The sequence below is a fragment of the Choristoneura fumiferana genome, chromosome 11, assembly GCF_025370935.1.
Source record: "Choristoneura fumiferana chromosome 11, NRCan_CFum_1, whole genome shotgun sequence".
Classification (NCBI taxonomy): domain Eukaryota; kingdom Metazoa; phylum Arthropoda; class Insecta; order Lepidoptera; family Tortricidae; genus Choristoneura; species Choristoneura fumiferana.
In genome coordinates this window covers 13,304,823-13,325,270 of record NC_133482.1, presented here as the reverse complement: position 1 = coordinate 13,325,270, position 20,448 = coordinate 13,304,823, and the positions used below count along the sequence as shown (strand labels likewise).

The 20,448-nt window shown below is 40.0% G+C and overlaps 2 protein-coding genes across 2 annotated transcripts; both read right to left on the bottom strand.

Annotated features, from left to right (window-relative positions):
* Nucleotides 1–22: 22 nt before the first annotated feature.
* On the bottom strand, nt 23–4,010 carry sage (salivary gland-expressed bHLH). Its single transcript, XM_074094636.1, has 4 exons — nt 3,291–4,010; nt 2,688–2,849; nt 2,032–2,164; nt 23–718 (listed from the first exon to the last, which is right to left on the bottom strand). Exons 1-4 carry the CDS (start codon nt 3,562–3,564, stop codon nt 598–600), a joined length of 690 nt encoding a protein of 229 aa, XP_073950737.1. The 5' UTR covers nt 3,565–4,010; the 3' UTR covers nt 23–597.
* A 4,964-nt stretch (nt 4,011–8,974) lies between these two features.
* Nucleotides 8,975–20,016, bottom strand: TrpRS (Tryptophanyl-tRNA synthetase). The gene is made up of 9 exons (XM_074094634.1): nt 19,820–20,016; nt 19,520–19,664; nt 18,400–18,468; nt 18,067–18,226; nt 17,648–17,830; nt 16,465–16,642; nt 15,102–15,308; nt 10,479–10,610; nt 8,975–9,164 (listed from the first exon to the last, which is right to left on the bottom strand). The coding sequence occupies exons 2-9, from the start codon at nt 19,644–19,646 to the stop codon at nt 9,003–9,005; spliced, it is 1,218 nt and encodes a 405-aa protein (XP_073950735.1). The 5' UTR covers nt 19,647–19,664; nt 19,820–20,016; the 3' UTR covers nt 8,975–9,002.
* Nucleotides 20,017–20,448: the final 432 nt, after the last annotated feature.

The window sequence follows — 20,448 nt, the reverse complement described above, 5'->3', positions numbered from 1 at the left end:
GTCTATGAAATACTTTTATTGCACTTGTTGGCACTTTTCACACACCAATACAAAATATTAACAGATTTTTAATTATTCATGGCTATAGGTAGAGTCATTCACGATGACGCGTGCCGTGGTTCTTATTGCAATGTCATTAATGGCTAATTTTGACAAAATCACGCGTCTTCGTGACTGGCACTAGGTATATACAGTTAATTTACATCCTAATAATAACATACTTGTTTTTATTTTTCAAAATGGCGGGTCCATGAGGGTTGACTCGCGAGGGCTAGAGGTCATAGAACCCTAGTGTTAGTAGGACTAATTTTGTGTAAACCACTTATGCCACCCGTAAAGTGTAAACCTTCACACAGGACGGCAACGGGTCGGGAACGGGTCGGGTCGGGTGTGCAGGGGGCCTATTTACGTGGCTGTATAAGAACAAATCACAGCGCCGGCGGGCGCAGAGCGGGTCGTGCAGGAGGATCGCAGTGTGATTTTCATATACAGCCGCGTAAATAGAACCCGCCGTACTCCCGACCCGACCCGATCCCGACCATATGTATTTTACGCTTAACCCACATTGTCGTTCGTCCATGCTGTTTAGGATCTGTTCTAGAACCGCTGTTGTCGCCTGCGCAGCTCAACGGCGTTGAGCTCGAAGAATGCCGGGTTCTCATCCGCCACTCCACCAGCCAGCATGAACTCTAAATGTCTGATGTAGCAGATCGCTATCCTGGAATTATTATTTTTTGTAAGACTTCAGCAGCCCTCATTATTCTGAGAGGCATGAGCCCAGCATTGGGACGTATACAAGTTGGGATGATGAAAACATTTATAAGAGGCATTTATAAACATTAAGTGTTAAGCCGCGTATCCACTAGAGGCAGCCTCGGGCCGATTAGTGACTCGCCAGAGGCCGCGCAACTGGAGACGCTGCCAAAGCACGGCTCAGACTGAGGCTCCTTTGAGCACGGCCAAAAACCGACAAAATATGGCTCGGCTCGCGGTGCTCGGCCTGAGGCTGCTCTAATGTATACGCGGCTTTAGCAGAGCCCCTCTCCTAGGCAATGCCTAAGCAAAATGCTATAATGTATGGTCATTTAGATGATTAGTGACATAGACAGACATACTATACCAGGCAAACGGGTCTTTGAAACTTGCAGTTCGTTTAGGTAAAACCATTAGGGTGTTTCACCATCCATTGATTAGTGTTACCTGACGGTTAAATGTGATGCCGTCTCTGTCTATTCGAACAAAACAAATAGAGAGGGCATCACATTTAACCGTCAGTTAACACTATTCAATGAATGGTGAAACAGCCCCTTAGCCTTCATGGGGTACCTACATACGAGTACCAACGATAAGGAACGCACTTGGTGTTGATTATGTTCATGAGTGGCTATCTATGATTATGACCAATTACCGTCAGTGGCGGGTCTTATAAAACTAATTACTAGTTACTTGTAGCTTATAAAATCGGACCCTATCGCGGGCCGGACCGTGGGCTCTCCCGCTTTCTTTCCGCGGGCCGGATTAGAGGGGCTCGCGGGCCGGACTAGTTTGGCGACCCCTGCACTATACCTTTTGATTGCGTTGACTAAGGTTTGATTTTTTTCATTGCTTTAAAGAATAGCAAACCTCGGTATTTAATATTATCATCAATTAATCAGCTTGATACGTCCACGCGTTTCTGATAAAAAGGTCTTGACCTCTTGACAGACGGAGAGGCGGACAACAAAGTGCTCCTATGGGTTCCGTTTTTTCCTTTTGAGGTACGTAACCGTAAAAATGCAACGCTGCCTCCCATATGTAGGTACTATTTAGGGCCTCCGCTAAGTCGCGCGGGTGTGCTGTTTCATGTCATCTTCATCTAATACAGCAGGGCTGTGTAAAGCGGGTCTCTACTGAAACCTACTGAACCAGCACGCCGCGCCCGCGCGAGTTAGCGGAGGAGCACACAGCTTCCCCATCCTTTTCTAACTATCGCGTATGAAAGCGATCGATGCTTTCTCTGCAACGCGCGGTGTCTTTGTCATGAGGTCTGACCTGAGGCATTCTATCTTGGAGTACTTCTTTTTGCTGGGCTTGGTGATGGGCAGCTTGGAGCGTAAGAGGTCGAAGGCGCGGTTCATGTCGCGCATGCGCGTCCGCTCGCGGTCGCACGCAGTCTTCTTATACTCTGAAAAAAAAAATACTAACATTGGAACATAGAACCTCCTCCTTTTTTTGAAGTCGGTTAAAAAGTAAAAGGGATGTGTTTGCTTTAGACTCCAAGGGCTTATCCATCTAACTAGCTGACGCGGTTTGCACGGAGGGGTGGACGCCTATTGAAAAATAGTCCGAGCAGCGGAAATTCTCACTAGGTAGGTAATAATTTAATTTAAAAAAAATACACTAAACTTTTTGCCTCTTAAACTCACTCTTAGTCGGTCCCTGATTGCTCCTCTCATCTACTCAAAGGTTGACTGATAGAGATCCCTGAAAGGGATAAGTCCGCCTTTGTATACGCGTAAGTAACTCAAAGTGTGTTGATTGTGTTTTGTTTCTTATCTTTTAATAAAGAGTTTACATACGTACCTACCAACGAGGTACCTACATACATACTTTTATTTATATACCTACTTATATTTATATGGCCGTGGCCAATATGGCCGGTAGGTAACTTTCTCCCGACCATTATGTTAGGCCTGTTAAACACATACCCTTCTCGAGCTGCAACGCGCGCTCTTTCCAATTGAGCGGGGATTCGTGATCCTCCACGTACTTGCTGGTGTCCTGGGACTCATGAGAGAAGTCCAGGGAGGACTCGGAGGGGGCCGTCTCGGGGAGGGACGGCTCCTTATATTCGGGGTAGTATGTTGAACCTGCAGATGAATAAGAATAAAAGCATTATTTGAAATTTATTTTTCCCAGCAGTGGGACGTGGGCGTACAGGGGACTCTTATGTCAGCCTCATGGGCCCAGATACTGAGTCTCTCTAGATATAATAAATGCTAACCCAGGGTTAAACAGTACGGAAATGTATGGCACTGTAAATGTTTTCCGAAACCCGAACCAATAACGATTAAATTTTTCAAATTCAAACTGGGCAAGCTGCCTTTAATTTTCAGACTGACCAACTTATCTGTGAATCAGACCAAGCAACGCTGCACTTTATCCGAACGGTATAAAAACTTTTTCAATCATAGATAAGTTGGTCAACCTATTGTTTTCATATAATTTCGTCATACTTATGACACTTCCAGCTTTAATTAAATCACTTATTTACTACTTAGGTACTTGTAAGAAAGCCAAAACTGCCTTACCTTCCGCATTCGACTCCAATTCGTGCGGCCGAAAGTAAGAAATCTTCCGTGGTTCGGAGTAATCCTCGAGTACGTATGATCTGTGATGCGATATAGTCTTGTCATACTTCTTGTGGCTAAACGTAAGCTCTTCTTTCGGTTTCTCGTCCGCTCTTCCTATTTCTAATATGACTCGTTCTTCTGCTTCTCTTTTATCTTCTTCTGATTCTTTTACAACAGTGTAATTGGCTATAAGAGGTATCGGAGCTTCGTCGTCGTATGTTTGGTTATACATTTTTAGTTTCAATCTGTTGTTTTTCTCAAATTCCAAACATGATTAGGAAGTATTTCCACATAGGTACTGTACGTTGTATTCTCGCCAAAATTTTAATACGTACGTTTATAAGTACGTTTAAATAGCGACTCTAGTAAAGGCATTTTCAAGTATTTACGGGAGGTTACACGCGGGCAATAAGCTAAGCAAAAAAACAGACTTTGCTGAATTATATTTAGATTATTTAAAACTGTAAAACCTTTTAAAACGTCCACTAGCTACCTGTTTCGAGTGTATACTGTGTCATCCACTTTTCTGCTCTATTGTCATGCATATTCGATCAAAGTGTACACAAGTGTTAAGAATTCTTACTTTTCATTAAAGAGGGCCATTTGTGTCTCTATTGTTATATGTTGTTTGTTTTCGTTTTATACTTTACATGCGTGTTTCTGTTAAGTTGTAACAGCATTTCGGTGACGGTTTTTTTTTACTATCTGGGGCGCTTTTATATAACGGGAATTACACAAGGGAGAAAAATGTGATAACTCAAAAAGAACATATCAGTTGCATCGAAACAAAGGCATGTGTCATCGCGAACCGTGAATGTTGAGCCACTGGCCACTGTTTTTAATTTAGCCGGGTTATCCATAGTCGTAGTAAATATTGTCATTAATAAACCAGAATAGCATTACACGGCTAAATTACGAACAGCAGCAAGTGGCTCAACGATCCCGGAGCGTAACTGCATGTTTTGGTGTAGGTATTAAATGCTGAAACGTGTTTTATTTGACAAACATAAATTACAACTATTTACTGATATAAAATTATCCTAAACTTAAAATACCTACTTACATGAAAGAATATATAACAATAAAACCTTAAACTAAAACAAATTGCTTGAGTATAGCCCCTTAGGCAAGGTCCCGAAGATGCTGGCAGCGTTTCCTCTTTGAATAGCTAAGCTAATTCTTTGTCCGCGTAAGCCGCCAGCTCTCCGGTCACCGGTGACGTCTACGTACTATAACCTTTTCATATTACCTTAAAAAGGTTTAAAGCGCTAGCACCCCAAGGACCAAGGGTCTCAACACCGAATAGGACAAAGTCGTATTCGGTGCCTAGACCCCTATATTTGGATAATTGCTTTTTCAGCCGCTTCATATTCATATTTGTATTTAATGCAGGCCGTGAATATTTGTATATATGAACGCACATGTGTTTTATCTGCTCCTGATAAAGTTTCGGGGCAACGGGGCAACAGACAATACTCATACAATTGTATATAGAGGTACAGTAATAATAAATAGATTCAGGCGTTGATGCCCGTGGGAGCATTCTCAAAGTACGTCACATCAATTTTAATCATTTTAAGATCTATAGCCGTGGTGGCCTAGTGGTTTGACCTATCGCCTCTCAAGCAGAGGGTCGTGGGTTCGAACCCCGGCTCGCACCTCTGAGTTTTTCGAAATTCATGTGCGTAATTACATTTGAAATTTACCACGAGCTTTGCGGTGAAGGAAAACATCGTGAGGAAACCTGCACAAACCTGCGAAGCGATTCAATGGTGCGTGCGAAGTTCCCAATCCGCACTGGGCCCGCGTGGGAACTATGGCCCAAGCCCTCTTATTATGAGAGAAGGCCTGTGCCCAGCAGTGGGACGTATATAGGCTGGGATGAGAAGATCTATAGATAGTGCCATGAGAGTTGAAGTGAATGGATTACACCTAAGTATTATACACACAGCTAAAAAAGAACTGATAGCACAAAAGGAGAATGAATGAAATTAATGAGTAAATGACAAAATCCTGCTGTTATTACTGGACATGTTGTAGCTGTGTGTGTAATCAATCACTTGAATTCTCTTGGCACTATCTATACCCCCTTACCAAATTTATTTTTTAAATCACTATCAATTTTTTTATGTCACTAATCACCAGACCTCCCTCCCCTCTCTCTAAATGTGTGACACAATTTAAAGGTGACCCTATAAAAGTGCAGTACCTACAGTAAGAAACAAAAAAAGACTATATGTACAGTCGAGGGCATAAACGTCTATAAAGCTACAGCGTCAAATACATGTATTTAACATCGACGTTATGGTTAAGTGGCATAAAGGTGTAGTATATGTAGATATTTATATATACTGAGCGGCAATAAATCTGGCCCTCAAATGTATGCAGAATCGGTAATTTTGTATGAAGGGTGGGCCAAATTATTTGCCGCTGAGTAAATATATATATTATATTTATTCCCTTGACAGTATGTACCTACTTACGTGAGAAGGCTCAAATATATAAAGGTATATTCGTTAGTAGGTAGTTAATTGGACAAAAATAAAAACATTTTAAAATGTAAAAGTAATTTTATTCATATTTAACTTATAAATAGATATTGTTATGCTTTAAGCACAGCCGTTTACAACTCTTTCGAAATAATTTTAGGTACAATTTGCCATTTTCAATACAGGTAATACATACAATATCAGCAAAAAATAAAATACAACAAAATATTCTGCAGATTTTAGTAACTTCTTTCTTAAATTAAATAAATATTTATATATAAGTCTGTAGCAAGAGCCTCTTCTAAACTAGTTCGAAATTTTTAGGTGAGCCGCAGGCTCGTTTACCCCCTCTTATATAAAAATAAGAAATTGTGATTTTCTTCATACATATGAAGATGGATTGGACATAATGGATTAATTTATTGAATAAAAACAAAAAAAGTTTGTGCATCAATTTTTACTCGTTTAAATAAGATTATTTGTCTTATTTCATGTATTATTTTTTTAATCGGAAATCATTATAATATTTAATGCATTCTATCTAATTTAAGAAAATCTTATAATAAAACCAACTTAGGAGTCAAGTACCGTTTATAAATCTACTTATAACATAAAGGTGAGATAGATGTTGTGCTCTCACTCTTACCTACATACTTAACGTGACCAGACGTCCCGTTTTGAACGGGACTGTCCCTTTTTTTGATTAAGAGTCCCGGTGTCCCCAAAATGAAAACCGGGACGCGAAATTGACCCGTTTTCAGAAATCGCGCGAAAATTCAGTTCTAAAGGCGATGTTGATAACTAAGGTGAACATAAAAAAAACGTGCCAAGAGTTTCATTCTTACTTAAAAGCATCACCAGCTGTGTTAAAACAAATTTGTTCCTCTGATAAATATAACTAAACATTTTGAAAATATTAGACTACCTGTTAATTGACCTAAATAAACTAATGTCCCGTTCTGAATCAAAAAATAAATGGTCACGGTATACATACTCAGCTCAACTTTTGCCATGCCATTTCCACGTATTTTGGTATTTCGTGCTCCGTACAATACTTACATGCTGCGGGTTTACGTTGGATGCAGGCCGCTTTCAAACAAAGCAACTGGGGGTACATAGGGAAGGCCTATGTCCTACAATGGACGTCCTATGGCTGATATGATAATACCTGTGAATGAACAGGTTTTCCGCCGAGAAGATTACGGAGAGGTTCGTTTAGAGAATCACACCCCGAGCTGATTGTTCCCACCGCTTTACGGTATAAACTGTGTAAGCGTAAGCAAATAAGTGCGAATAACCTCACTATCATGATGATGATGATCTGATCCGGCCGATTTCGGCCATGGCAACAGCTTCAACTCCGTCGGTGGCGCTCAAGCACTCGCAAGTGGCTTACGTGACCAAATTTCTTAGAGAATCTTCTTAGAGATGATCCTTCCACAATGCGGACAGGTGAGCACACCGTTGACATAATTATAAGAGTATAAGATTACAACTGTTGTATAAAGTTAAGGGGTTTACAGAATCTTAAAAATGTGCCGACGGAACACTAAGGTCCCGTGGGACCTCACTTTATTTAGGAAATGCTAACCAACTGTCAACTTTGCTCTCTACCCACGCTTATTATAGTTCCTCCTGCTCTCAACTATAAGTCGATCGACGTTCAAGTTGTAAGCCACGTCTATATTTGTCAGTGTGAACAAAAGCGTATGCCAGAAACAGCATAAAGCTGCCTGTCCACTGGAGCGGAGAGACAGGCGGAGCGAGGGAGTAATGCAGAGCGAAGTTGTGGACTGTTATCAGTCCAAAGTCGCGGAGGTAATAGCGGAGCGAGGAAGTAAACCCGCGTTTTCACTAGGGGACATTTTTCCCGCGACCTGCATACGACACGAAATGTACGTGTTCCGCACGATGTCGCCCGACGGTCGCTTGCGACATTCACGGGTTGCGGGACTTGTCGCTAGTCGCACGCGAGCGTCGACATGCGATATGTCGAGAGCGGGGATGTTACGGAGCTTCGGTTCCGTTTCCGTTAAGTCGGAACTTCCGTTTGGTTTTACACATTCGTTTCGGTTCCGGTTCCGTTACTTTTGAAACGGAAGTTATATCGGATTTCAAGATGTCAATGCTTAGCGCGGTGGCGAGACATAAGCGGCGTACATCAAAAACAAACAGGTTTAAACCAGTCATTCGCTCATCTCCCCGCTGACCACGCGCTCCACCTATCACTCACCCACCTATCACTTAGACTCCGGTTCTGGTTCTGGTTCAGTTTTCGGTTCCGATTCCGTTTCTGGTTCCGATAAACAAAATCGAAAACATCTGGTTCCGCTTTCAGTTCCGATAAAACCACATCCGTCTCATCCCTGGTCGAGAGACAAAGTTGCAGAGACTTCTACGTGAATGTCGGGCGATTTGTCTCCGCGACATGTACCTTAGTAAAAAAGAGGCTTTAGTAATGCGGAGCGGAGTTGCCGACTGTATTTCCATTCGCGAAGCTTTCCCTGTAGTATTCGTTTCTCTGTCCCACTTCCCAGTTTTGTATGAATGTTTAAGCTAGTTACCAACTCCCTCTCCACTGAGGAGCGGAGGTTTATGCAATTCCATTGGTGGATATCTCGCTCAATGCTCCACTGCCTCACTTCGCTCCAGAACAGGCAGCGTAAGACTACGTTTCCACCAGAGATGTGCGAGGATGTGTAACCAATCGGCTCTGTGCACGACATCAGCGCCACCTATCGTCCGCAACTTTGCTGGCTCTGAGGCTTGACGTTTTGAAATTTCATCGCGACATTGTGACAAAAATCAAACCTTTCACGTATTAATTTATAATACAAAATTACTGTGATATGAGTATGACAGATGACAGAGCCTACATTACTTCTACTTTTGGCCACTATGAGCGCTGCGATAGATTTCATTACCCCCACGTGCCCCCACCTAGTACTTCGCACTCAGCTAATAAAAACTCTTCATTTACCTATCCTCGCATAGCACATGTCTGGTGGAAACAGCTGAGCGGAGCTAGGCGAAGTAAATGGAGCGTTCCTATTGGTTAGTGAAAAACACATTTCTCGCAACGCATGCTCGCACACCTCTGATTGAAATGCAGCCTAAAAGCGAAGTAGGTTACCTTAGATAAAAATACGAACATAACAATAAATATTTATTCCAGCTTAGTTTAAAACTTGATCTTCCTTATCTTAAAGAAGGACTGCATGACTTCTTCCGTGACGAGCGCCCGCCGCGCCTGGTACGCTGTTAGGATGGGTGTCACCGTATCTATTGCGATTTTCTTAAGCTCCCCTGTCAACAGCTCTCCTGATTCGTATGCTTTTTTAATCTGTGAAAATTATACATAATATTAGTCATCGGATTTTATATATTTGACGAAAATACAAACTGAAACATGGATGCACAGAAAAAAACCCAGAAAAACAGACCAGCGCTGGGAACGCTCAGCTCTCTCTCTCTCTCTGATGCGTCACGACAGATTAATGAGAATGCGGCTTAATATTGTTGTCTTATGTGTTGTGAACAATAGTACATTGTTGTAGGTAGAGGCTCAAAAGTAAGCAATAGATGAACGAGTTAGTTTGAAGGCCGATCCGAAGGGGAGGCCTTCGATAATACGAGTTCATCTATTTCACTTTTGGCCGAGACTAAACATTGTGCTTTTCACGATCACTATGAGGAAATAAAAAATATTTATCACAAAACAAACAATAACAATCCAATGACTGCGTTGCTCCCGCCGTGTGATACTCTTTACCGGACTGGCTAATACCGACATGGAAATACCGACCCGATTTTAATTGTACACGCCCATAGAAACTCATATCAGTTTGACACGAGTTTGTATGGGCTTGGGCATGTCCACAAATAATCAGGTCGGTATTTACATGTCGGTATTATCCGGTCCGGTAAATAGTGTCACCTCTCCCGCCGATTTTAGTTTTTCTTTTGTGACAATTTTTTTTTAAAGGAGTCCGTTCTTAGTGGCCAGTACGCAACCACATTTAAAAAAAATCAAAACGTCATCCTCGTCATGTCCGACCTGCTGCGATGCTGTGGCGTTTTTTTCATACTTAAAAAAATAAAGCATTTTGTGCATATTATGCGTTAAAGAAAAAAAAATACCTAAAAGTCATGAATGACGCATTCTCATTGGTCCATTTAATTTTACATGCAGCAGACGATTACTTTTGTTTGGTCCAATTGTCGTTTCAGCACGCCGGGAATGAAATTCAGAAATTATATTCTAAAAAGTCGTATCGTATCGTATTAGAAATACATATATTGATACGACCTGTTTTCGTAATGTGTTACATTGTTGTCGTGTTTTGCGAGCCAAAAATAAGTCAGCTGTTAAATGTACATACGCGTATATAGACAGTTTTGGGTAGGCACTGGATTTATGTTATCCATGGCCACATTTTCGAGCAGTGTCGTGAAAATGTAGTTTCTTTGCCCCTAAGTTTACAAACATAAGAAGTTAAAGACACATTGATTACTTGAACATTATGCACCGATACCTAGCGGGCATATTCACGAACACGAACCCATCTCAGTTGAATTTGTTAGATCCTTTCTTCAAAAACGAAATTGTCCCACAAAACTTTTGATTTTATTTCTTTACCATGATTATGCGACTTACCTGTGCAAGTTTTTCGTCATCGTCCATGAAGAATGTAAGATATTTGTACGAGATGTCGACGTCGGTGTTGCCACCCTTCTCTCTGTGCTCCTCGACCGTCGCTTGCCCGCCCGAAAAAGCGAACTTGTTAATCTGAAATGCATTATAAATACATTAAACTAGTGTGCCAGTTTCTTGAGAAAGTCTCCATTTAATAGACGATTAGAAAACCAGTTTACCATCGCGAACGAAAGGAATAAGGGCTAAGGCTAATAGACTGGCGAAATACCGCTAGATGGCGTTAGTATCGTGAGGCGTTAGTATATGAGGGCCACCGTTTTCGCGCTCACCAGTTGGCGCCACTGTAGACAAAACTGATTTATTGATAGGTATTAAATGTTATGCTAAAGTAAATTGCAAGCGTATGCAAAGGCTTGCGCAACATAGTCATACGAATACGTGTTACAATAACCAAAGGTAATATGTACGGTTGACTGTACAGGTCCTGCCTGAAGTATAGTGGTTAGTGTGTTATTACGGACGTGAAAATAAAATTTACATTTAAATCATATTTAATACCTTAAAACCGTACCATAAAAATATCGAGCATACCACGGTGTTACGTAGTCCCCTTCTGTTCGGAAAAAAGGGAGGATAAAAGTTTCCGAAAGACAAAACTGTCTCAAAACACAGACATTCATTGCCCCGGAACGCATATCTGCCATAATTATTTTCAGGTATTGCAAAATATTCACAAAATTATTCTAATACATACTAATATTATAAATGCGAAAGTGTGTGTGTTTGTACGTTTGTCCGTTTTTCACGTCGAAACGGAGCGACGGATCGACGTGATTTTTGCCATAGAGATAGTTTATGGGCCAGAGAGGAACATAGGCTACTTTTTATCCCGGAAAAATTCACAGTTCCCGAGGGAACAGCGCGCGATAACCGAATTCCACGCGGGCGAAGCCGTGGGCAAAAGCTAGTTATAAAGAAACCCGCGTAGCTCACCCAAAAACAGTGAAATGTGACATTTCGGAGACCTCTCGCTACACTATAGCACCTCTAGCGGCGAATTCATACGCGATAGCCCTCATTGGCTCATTTAGTTACTACACAATTACAATACTAACGCCATCTAGCGATATTTCGCCTGTCTTTTAGCCCTCATTGCTGAGCCACTCGCCACTGCATATCGACGGTGGAAAGCATAAACGCTGTAACCCAAAATGTGTAAAGTTTACACCAGAGCCAAAAACTTTTTAAAATTTACTTAAAAAAATCATAACTCATAATCCTTTTGGCCTAAAGTAACCATTCTTTGGGAAATGATGTATATTTGGCTAGGCTATCATTCTCTTGGTAAAATCTTCTCTAAAGTAGTCAGCAAAGAAGTTTTGGTGGGTTACAGCATTTGAATATTTTGTTTTAGACCACGAAAACGCAGTTACATCAATACACTAATGTATGAAATAGTAGAAAGTGTATTTTTTTGGGAAAGCGTAAATGTCGTAATTGGACAATGTACAGTACTTTTGATCATATAAAGTGTTGTAAGCTGGTTTAGATTCTCAAAATGAAAAATGAAATTGAAGTAACAGCTTACATCAGTCCAATCCATGTAAAATTAATTAGCGTAATCAGCAACTGGTCAAAATATTATGGGATTTTAAAAATGGCAAATACTTATTTTATTTAGTATTATTGATTAATCGTAACAGTAATCAATCAATACGACGAAATAATTTAGGAAAATGTGTTTTTATGCGTCTTGCAATCCTCGTCTTCTTTGATAGTATCTTCTGACTGATTTTTATTTTTTATTACTTGCTGGCAATCCCAAATACTGCTGAGCTTACTTGTAGAATCAATTTTGTCAATGAGATTTTTCAAGTTCTTGTACTACTTGTTGTAGTTTTTTTGGATATCTATACTAGTAAGTTTATACTAATTTTGGACGTTTCTTACGAATAAACTCAAAAAGTAGGTACTGAACCGATTTCAATTTTTTTTTCTGCATTAAAATGCTACACTATCCCAAAGTGAAATCTCTCTTCTTCTCAGCCTTCTTCTACCAAACTTTTGGTGTAGGGCCTCCTTCAACCTCTTCCACTCGATCTATTTGGGCAGTTAGAGTCCAGTTGCTACCGCCACCCTTTTGATGTCATCTTTCCATCTCATTGCGGTCTGCCCACTGGTCTTTTCTGTTCCCATGGTCTCCAATCCAGAACAACCTTACACCAAAGTGAAATACACTTTATTTATTACCAGAAAAAAAAGGGTTTCGTACTATTAAAACTTCAATAATTTAACTTGAGGTGTAACAAAAACAAGCTTTTATTAGAAAAAAAACAGAACTAATAAGGGAAAAATTATCCAATTAATCCAAAGCTGTTTACTCTGGTTCTGGAAGATGTTTTCAAAAAACTCGCATGGGAAAATCGAGGTCTAAATATAGCAGGAGCTAGACTGAATAACTTAAGGTTCGCAGATGACATAGTTCTTCTCTCCGTAAGAATTCAGGAGTTGAGTGATGTCTCTTTACATGTTGTTTTGGAAATGAACTTGGAAAAAAACAAAGATTATGACGAACATGGATGAAAATACCGTAAGCATAACCATCAACCAAACCACCGTAGACCAGGTAAAGAAGTACGTATACCTGGGATGGGACAGGAGATCAGGATGGGCAAAGATAACCAAACTAGCGAACTTCACAGACGAATAAGGCTTATGTGGGCAGCATACTCGAAACTGGACTTTGCTTTTAAGATCAAAATTTCTGCGGAACAAAAAACCAGGATATTTAATCAGTGCATCCTGCAAGTGCTCAGTTATGGTGCTGAAATCTGGGTATTCACGTGATCAAAGACGTGATCAATCGATTACAAGTGGCCACAGAGGGCAGTGGAGAAGAAGCTGGTAGGAGTGTCGCTGATGGACCGCAAAACAAAAAAATTGCTTCGGGATCAAAGCAAAGCAAGTCGAGACAAAACGAGTGGCGAGCTTAAAGTGGAAGTGGGCTGGACATGTGGCCCGGAGTGAACAGTCGTGGTGCAAGATCTCCTAGAGTGGAAGCCATGGGGGGAAAAGCCAAATGCGGTGGAAAGACGATGTAAAAAGGTTGCTGGTTCAAATTGGATCCAAAAAGCTCAATGTCGCGACGAGTGGATAAAATTGAAGGAGGCTTACACCGAGAAGTTTGAGAAAGGCTAAAGAAGAAGAAAGGTATACCGGTATCTAGAAAAAAACGATATGTCCATCTATTGTAACTACTAGTATAATGTCACTTATAACTAGGTACAGGTACTTTTTTACGTTTTAAAAGTTGATAGAAATCCCGACCAAAATGAAACCATATTATCTATACCTTTACATTAATCCTTATCCAAATAAATTATTTCATATTCAAGAATGTTTAAATACTTATAGATCACTTTTTGAATTAAGTATTCTAAATAATCGGACATTCCACTCAAAAAATATTAGATACGAATTAAAAAAAGCGTTCCGTCCGGCTTTGCGCGGGAAATGGAGATGAAAAATGGTTGTGAGGTGTCCTTAAAGGACCTTTATTTAAATTTGTGACCGTGCGAAGCCGGGGTGGGGCGCTAGTAAGTCTAGTACCTAGTAGATATATTGTTAGTTTTTTTAAAGAAGATTTAGTGTTAGTTTGATAATTAATTTATTATGTTATTGTATTGTCATCGGTTCTTAATAACTAATAAAAAAAAGTCTACAGAGTTTAAATTAAATCTGACCGTTTAAAGTGGGTCAAAATCGAGTTCAAAGCAGTCGGTTACAAACAAACATACATGTAAAGCTAATAAAAGCGTTGTAAAATTGATGTAAATTGACTGCTAACAATAAAATTATGCATTTTCAAATGCTGTAACGTCATGAATTTTATCCTAATACTCCGGGAACTGCCTTGATAATTTTTGATAGAAAGCTGTAACCCTAAGTATTCAGTTGTTTTGATTCCCAGTGAATGCTTTAACACTCACCTGCAATACATTCTCGATCAGCGTAAATGCTGTAACCCACGTATGATATATTTTTTATTACGCCTAAACGCTGTAAGCGACATCGTGCGGATGAATATTGTTCCGCGTGTATGAAGTAAGATACAGGACTCAATTTTTTTTCGTTTTTTGTGTCGGTTACAGCATTTGACGTACCATAAATAGCCAAAAATTGTAAAAATTACTATGCTGTCCAGAAACTTCTAAACGTCGTAGAGCAACGAGAGTTACAGCATTCGACGCAGAAAAAAAAACTGAATCGAAATATGCAATAAAAAAAATTTGGTAAAGGTGTGGGTTACAGCGTTTATGCTTTCCACCGTCGATATATAACCGTATTATACTAACTCGTTTCCAATCCGCAATGGGCCCGCGTGGGAGCTATGGCCCAAGCCCTCTCATTCTGAGAGGCGGCCTGTGCCCATCAATGGGACGTATTAGGCTGGGATGATAATGATACAAACTGGTAGTAAATATTGTCTTCAATAAATCTGAATAGCATTAACCTGTCCTCTCCCAGAGGCACAAATTTGTGCCCAAATTCCTTTGATCCTGTTATCCTGGGAGATGACAGATTAAACGACCAATGGTAAGTCAGGGTAGGTAGGTTTCTTACCTTGCTTTTAACTTGCTTAGCGGTGTCACTCAGGTATATAGACGCGTTGACATCACTCGCTGACATTTTGTGCTGTGCGCCTTGCAAGGCCGGTAGGAAGGAGGCGTGCAGTAACGCCGGTTTGGGCATCTTGAGCCGCGCGGCGACGTCCCGCGTCATACGGAAGTATGGGTCTTGGTCGATCGCGCAGGGCACCAGGCATGGCACCTGCGATGATTAATGCAAGTATTAAGCGAGTTAGTCAACTTTCATGTGTCAAACAATGTGATACAGTGGCTTTGAAAAAAAAAACTGTTTTTTTTTTGTGGCTAAGTAGAGCTGCGTGACTATGACAGCCTCATTGGAAGACTCGATGGCCAAATTCATTGAACACTTCTCCTGCTACGCGCAGATTCTCTGGCTGAAAAGCAGTGCTTGAAGATAAAAAAAAAATATCACAGGACAATTCACACTAATTAACCTAGTCCCAAAGTAAGCTTATTAAATATAATTATATAGATATAGATACATACTTAAATACATACTAAACGCCCAATACCCGAGAGCAAACATTCGCATTTTTCATACAAATATCTGCCTCGACACGGGAATCGAACCCGGGACCTAGTCAGGTTCTCTAACCACTAGGCCATCTGGCTGTCTAAATGAAGATGATGAGATGAACCTGTATATATTGCGTCTTCCAGACCACTCGAAATAATATACACTGCCCCATTTAAATTGGTATTGAATGTTTGGTCTTCACCCCTGTGAGTGGTGTACTCGTATGAGTACAGTAGCCATGAGATATTTCGGAGCGGCCAAGGTGGTCAAAAATATCGGAACATGTACTCTATTATTAAGGTATTAAAGTTCATGTATCAATATTTTTGATCACCTTGGCCGCTCGCCCGCTCCGAACTATCTGATGGTAATGGTGACTGTACACCACTCGTATGAGTAAACACTCTACTACTAGCATGCTTAGTAGATGAGCCGTGAAGGAATTGGCTTATAACTTTTTTTTTTTATTCTATTGGATGTCAAACGAGCAAGTGGGTCACCTGATGGTAAGAGATCACCACCGCCCATAGACACCTGCAACACCAGGGGGATTGCAGATGCGTTGCCAACCTAGAGGCCTAAGATGGGATACCTCAAGTGCCAGTAATTTCACCGGCTGTCTTACTCTCCACGCCGAAACACAACAGTGCAAGCACTGCTGCTTCACGGCAGGATTAACGAGCAAGATGGTGGTAGCAATCCGGGCGGACCTTACACAAGGTCCTACCACCTGCAGAACTGTCACAACTCGTAACTTTTGGTCGCCCAAAAAACCCATAAAATCATACTTTTAATGAGTGATTCCAGGAGAGATACTCACGACTTGGTTACCGAATATGAAGGGGAAGCTAGTTGAGAAGGCAGGGGCAGCCTCTATGGCCGGGAAGCTGATCTTTCCGATAACATCAGAGTCATTGAAACCGAATATGCCTTTGACTTGATTGAAGGTCACGCACTTCTGTATCCGCAGCATGTTCTGGTAGAACGCTGGACATTGCCTGGAAAAGAGATATAGGCATGGTTAAATATTAGGGGAGAAAGGTCCTAGGGTCCTACGATTATATAGGGGCGTAGCGACCATGGACCGGTAGACAAAGCGTTGGCAGGCCTCCCACCCACTAGGTGGACTGACGACATCGCGAAAGTCTCTGGTACCGGTAACTGCAAGTGGCGATTTGTCGTTCATTGTGGCGTTCTAAGGGGGGGGGTCTTTGTTCAACAGTGGACGTCTTTCGGCTGAGGTGATGATGAGGTAGGCAGAAAATATACCTGTTTTCTGTACTGCTTACTGTGGGTTGGTTTGGTGTGCAATAAAGAGTTATTGTATTGTATTGTAGAATATTATGAAATTTTGTAATAGCAGCACGTTCACACAACGAAACTTAGGGGCTATTTCACCATCCATTGATTAGTGTTAAGTGACGGTTAAATGTGATGCCGTCTCTATTTGTTTTGTTCGAATAGACAGAGACGGCATCACATTTAACCGTCGGTTAACGCTAATCAATGGATGGTGAAACAGCCCCTTAGACTTTTAAAAAGAAAAGGCTTGAGACTCACTAATATTAAATAATATTGTACCGTATAACTCACGTCTTAAATAGAGTTTTAGTAATAGAGTTTGTCGCGCGAGCAGAGCGATGCACGCAGTGCGCGTGATGCAGCAGCCGCCGAGTCGCGTTCATTGCTCCTAAGAGGAAGGGCTACGAATTAGCCTGAAGCATGTCGAGCTAAACTCGTTTTAAGATGTGACTTATCCGGTACAATATCATTTAATATAAAAGGCTTGGGAGTTCCCACAAAATTGGATAGTATGGATTCTCTGTAGATAATTTTCCAGTGCCTTTAATGGAACTATGCGATTATTTTTCGCATTATATCTCTGTTACGAGCAAACAAGAAGGAACTTGTAAAAGAACAAAAAGCGAAAACCGAAAAACGAACCGCCCTAGTTCCATTAACGGAACTACAGCGAAGAATCTCCAAACAGCACATTGCCTTACCCAATAAAGTCCAAGTCGTTGAATATGAAGGTGTTCTCCGGGTTGAAACCCACAGCAATGATGTCTATGGCATTACTGTGAGCCATTTTCCGAGCCTCCTCGACTTTTATGTCGCGCCACAGGACCTTCTCATCATCTGTCAGTTGAATGATTAAGGGGACGTCAAACACATCTTGAAGCCATCTAAATAAATATAACAAAATTAATTATTTATTTAGCAAAAAAATTCGGCTATTAGAGCAGTCTATATGCACAATAGGAATGTCACTTGCAAAAAAAAAGTGTCTTGTTGCTGCCTATGGAAACTCTTTATCAAGCATTTTTGTTTATACATTTGCTTAATTTCAGAGGATAATTGCGATTACAATGAGATTAAAATTTTGTTTATAAATAAGATTAAATTTAATCAATTTACACACTTGGTGAACATGAAAGGAATCAAATGCCCAAGATGCATGCTTTCCGAGGACGGCCCTCTCCCAGTGTACAGGTAGAACTTCTTGCCAGCTTCCACTAGATTAAGGATGCTGTGGATGTCTCGGTGCGAGAAAAATATGCCTCTCCGAAGGAAATGATGCGCTGGAATATAAAGATAAATTTATTTGTGTGATATATTGTTATGATGTTTTAATAACAGCATAAAAGAATTTAAATTAAATTGAGTCTTTGTTTAAGTTAATTTTCAGGACCGGGAATTTAGATGGAATATAAAACAAATTATTTAAAATCATTATGACATTACAGAACCTCACCTTTTTTTCCGGTAACCTTTTCAAACCTCTGTATGACTTCATCGTCTATCTTTGAACTGCCAAATCTTTCTGGAAAGTGGAAACAGAACAAACATCATTATTAATATCAATTCAATATAACAGATAAAGTGTTACAGATATTTAACATCATAAGTCCTGGACTTTTTTACCCTACCTAGTTCTACAGGCAGAGCCACAAATACATAGGTAATACCTGAAGTACTAGGAATATTATTATAATACATTTTAATTTAAATCTGTAGTACTAGGTTAGCTGGAAGTTGGGAGTTGGAAGTTGTTAAGGATAAGCTTGCCTTCTAACTTCTCTCTGTGTATCTGTATTTTTATTTTTATGTGCAACAAAGAGTTTACATAGAAATTTTCAGTTTTGTGATTTTGGACATTATTCAATAAATTATAAGTTCTCATTTCATTGAAAAATTTAGACTCCACATATTAGATTCGGCAATTATTCTTAGAAATTGATTTGTACTTTATATAAAGTATGCGATAACTTATGAGGATAAATGAGTCTTGCTGATTTTCCCTGTGTTATCTAACACCATGAGTTTATCAAACAACCCAAAAATTAATGATCCATTATCATTGGCAAGGCAAAGAATTTTGGACTATAGAATGAAGCTAGTATGAATTTTTCATCACACTTGCTCGTAAACAGTGTCGTAACATGCAGGCTACCTTGGTTGTAACCCCCCCAAATAATACCCTCGACCTTTATTGTGCTTGTCATGAAATCCGTGGTCCGTAAATGAGTCTTTGCCTGTACTAATTTTGTTGTCATGAGTGCCCATACTAATACACACGCACGCCACCACCTGCCACATGCACACGCACGTTGCACGTTTGGAAGAATTATATTTTTTCTTTTATAAATATAAAATTTTACTCGCAAATGTGATGAAAAACCTTGTATATCGCACAGGCAGTACTAGAATTACGAACACCGAATCATCTTCGACTTCGGGCTTCTAATAGACTCTCGTTCGTAATTCCTTATTTATCGCCCTTAAGACACAATGTACTATTACGGTGTGAATACGAAATATTTTCTGACCCAACTTCACAATGTTTATAGCTGTGGTAAATGTGCTGGACTTACTTATCAGCTTGTCGTAATCAATACCAGTTTCCGACTTCCCAGACACGTTCCATGGATCAACCACATCGTCATCGTCATTCACTGTTAAATTGTTTAACTGTTCTTCGGGTGCCTTGTCGTCGGCCATAATTCCAGCTGACAATATCTAAAATAAATATAAAGTAAGATTTAATTAAATCTGGGATATTTTTCTAGTTAACGCTACAATGTGCCATCAGAGTTGAGTCATAAAAACTTAAAAGGCTGAAGCTGGAAGTTAAAAAATTGGTGACGCGAGATCTTATAAACACACGTACTAACCTAAGATAAAACGACGATACTGTAAATTATACTGATAAGGTATAGTGTTATGAATACTGAGATTGTGCACAGCTGGAAATATGATGCAATTTCCGAAAGTCAGCTACATCGATCCAAATCAATGCAGAAAAAGTGACAAACAGCTGCTTGCTGCCGCGGCGGAACTCGGCGGAAGTATAGGGAAGTATTCATTCACCCTTCGCTAAGTTGTCAAAACGTTTCGATTGTGCAAGTAACATAAAATTATAACCTAGGTTTAAATCATTTACCTACATAACTAAAATTTTACAGTTTAAAAGATTATGTGATAACAAAATAAATAGGTGTTCTTTAGGTTGGTGAACTATCTATTATAGAAATTTAAAATGTGATTTATTGGTAAATATAAAACAAAACGTAACGTCAACTTTATTACCAGATTCATAAAAAAATCAAATAGTCCCCATTCTCCCCATCCCCAACTTAAGAGCTTATAGGTTAAATTCTTAACGAAAGTAGAAAACGCTGACTTGTGTGCATTTTTTAATAATTTTACTCCTTTGACTAACTGAATTTCTAATTTAAATACTATTTTTTTCTGTCAGCATTAAACTATCATTTTTTTCTGTCATGTGTGGTCTTTCAGAAAA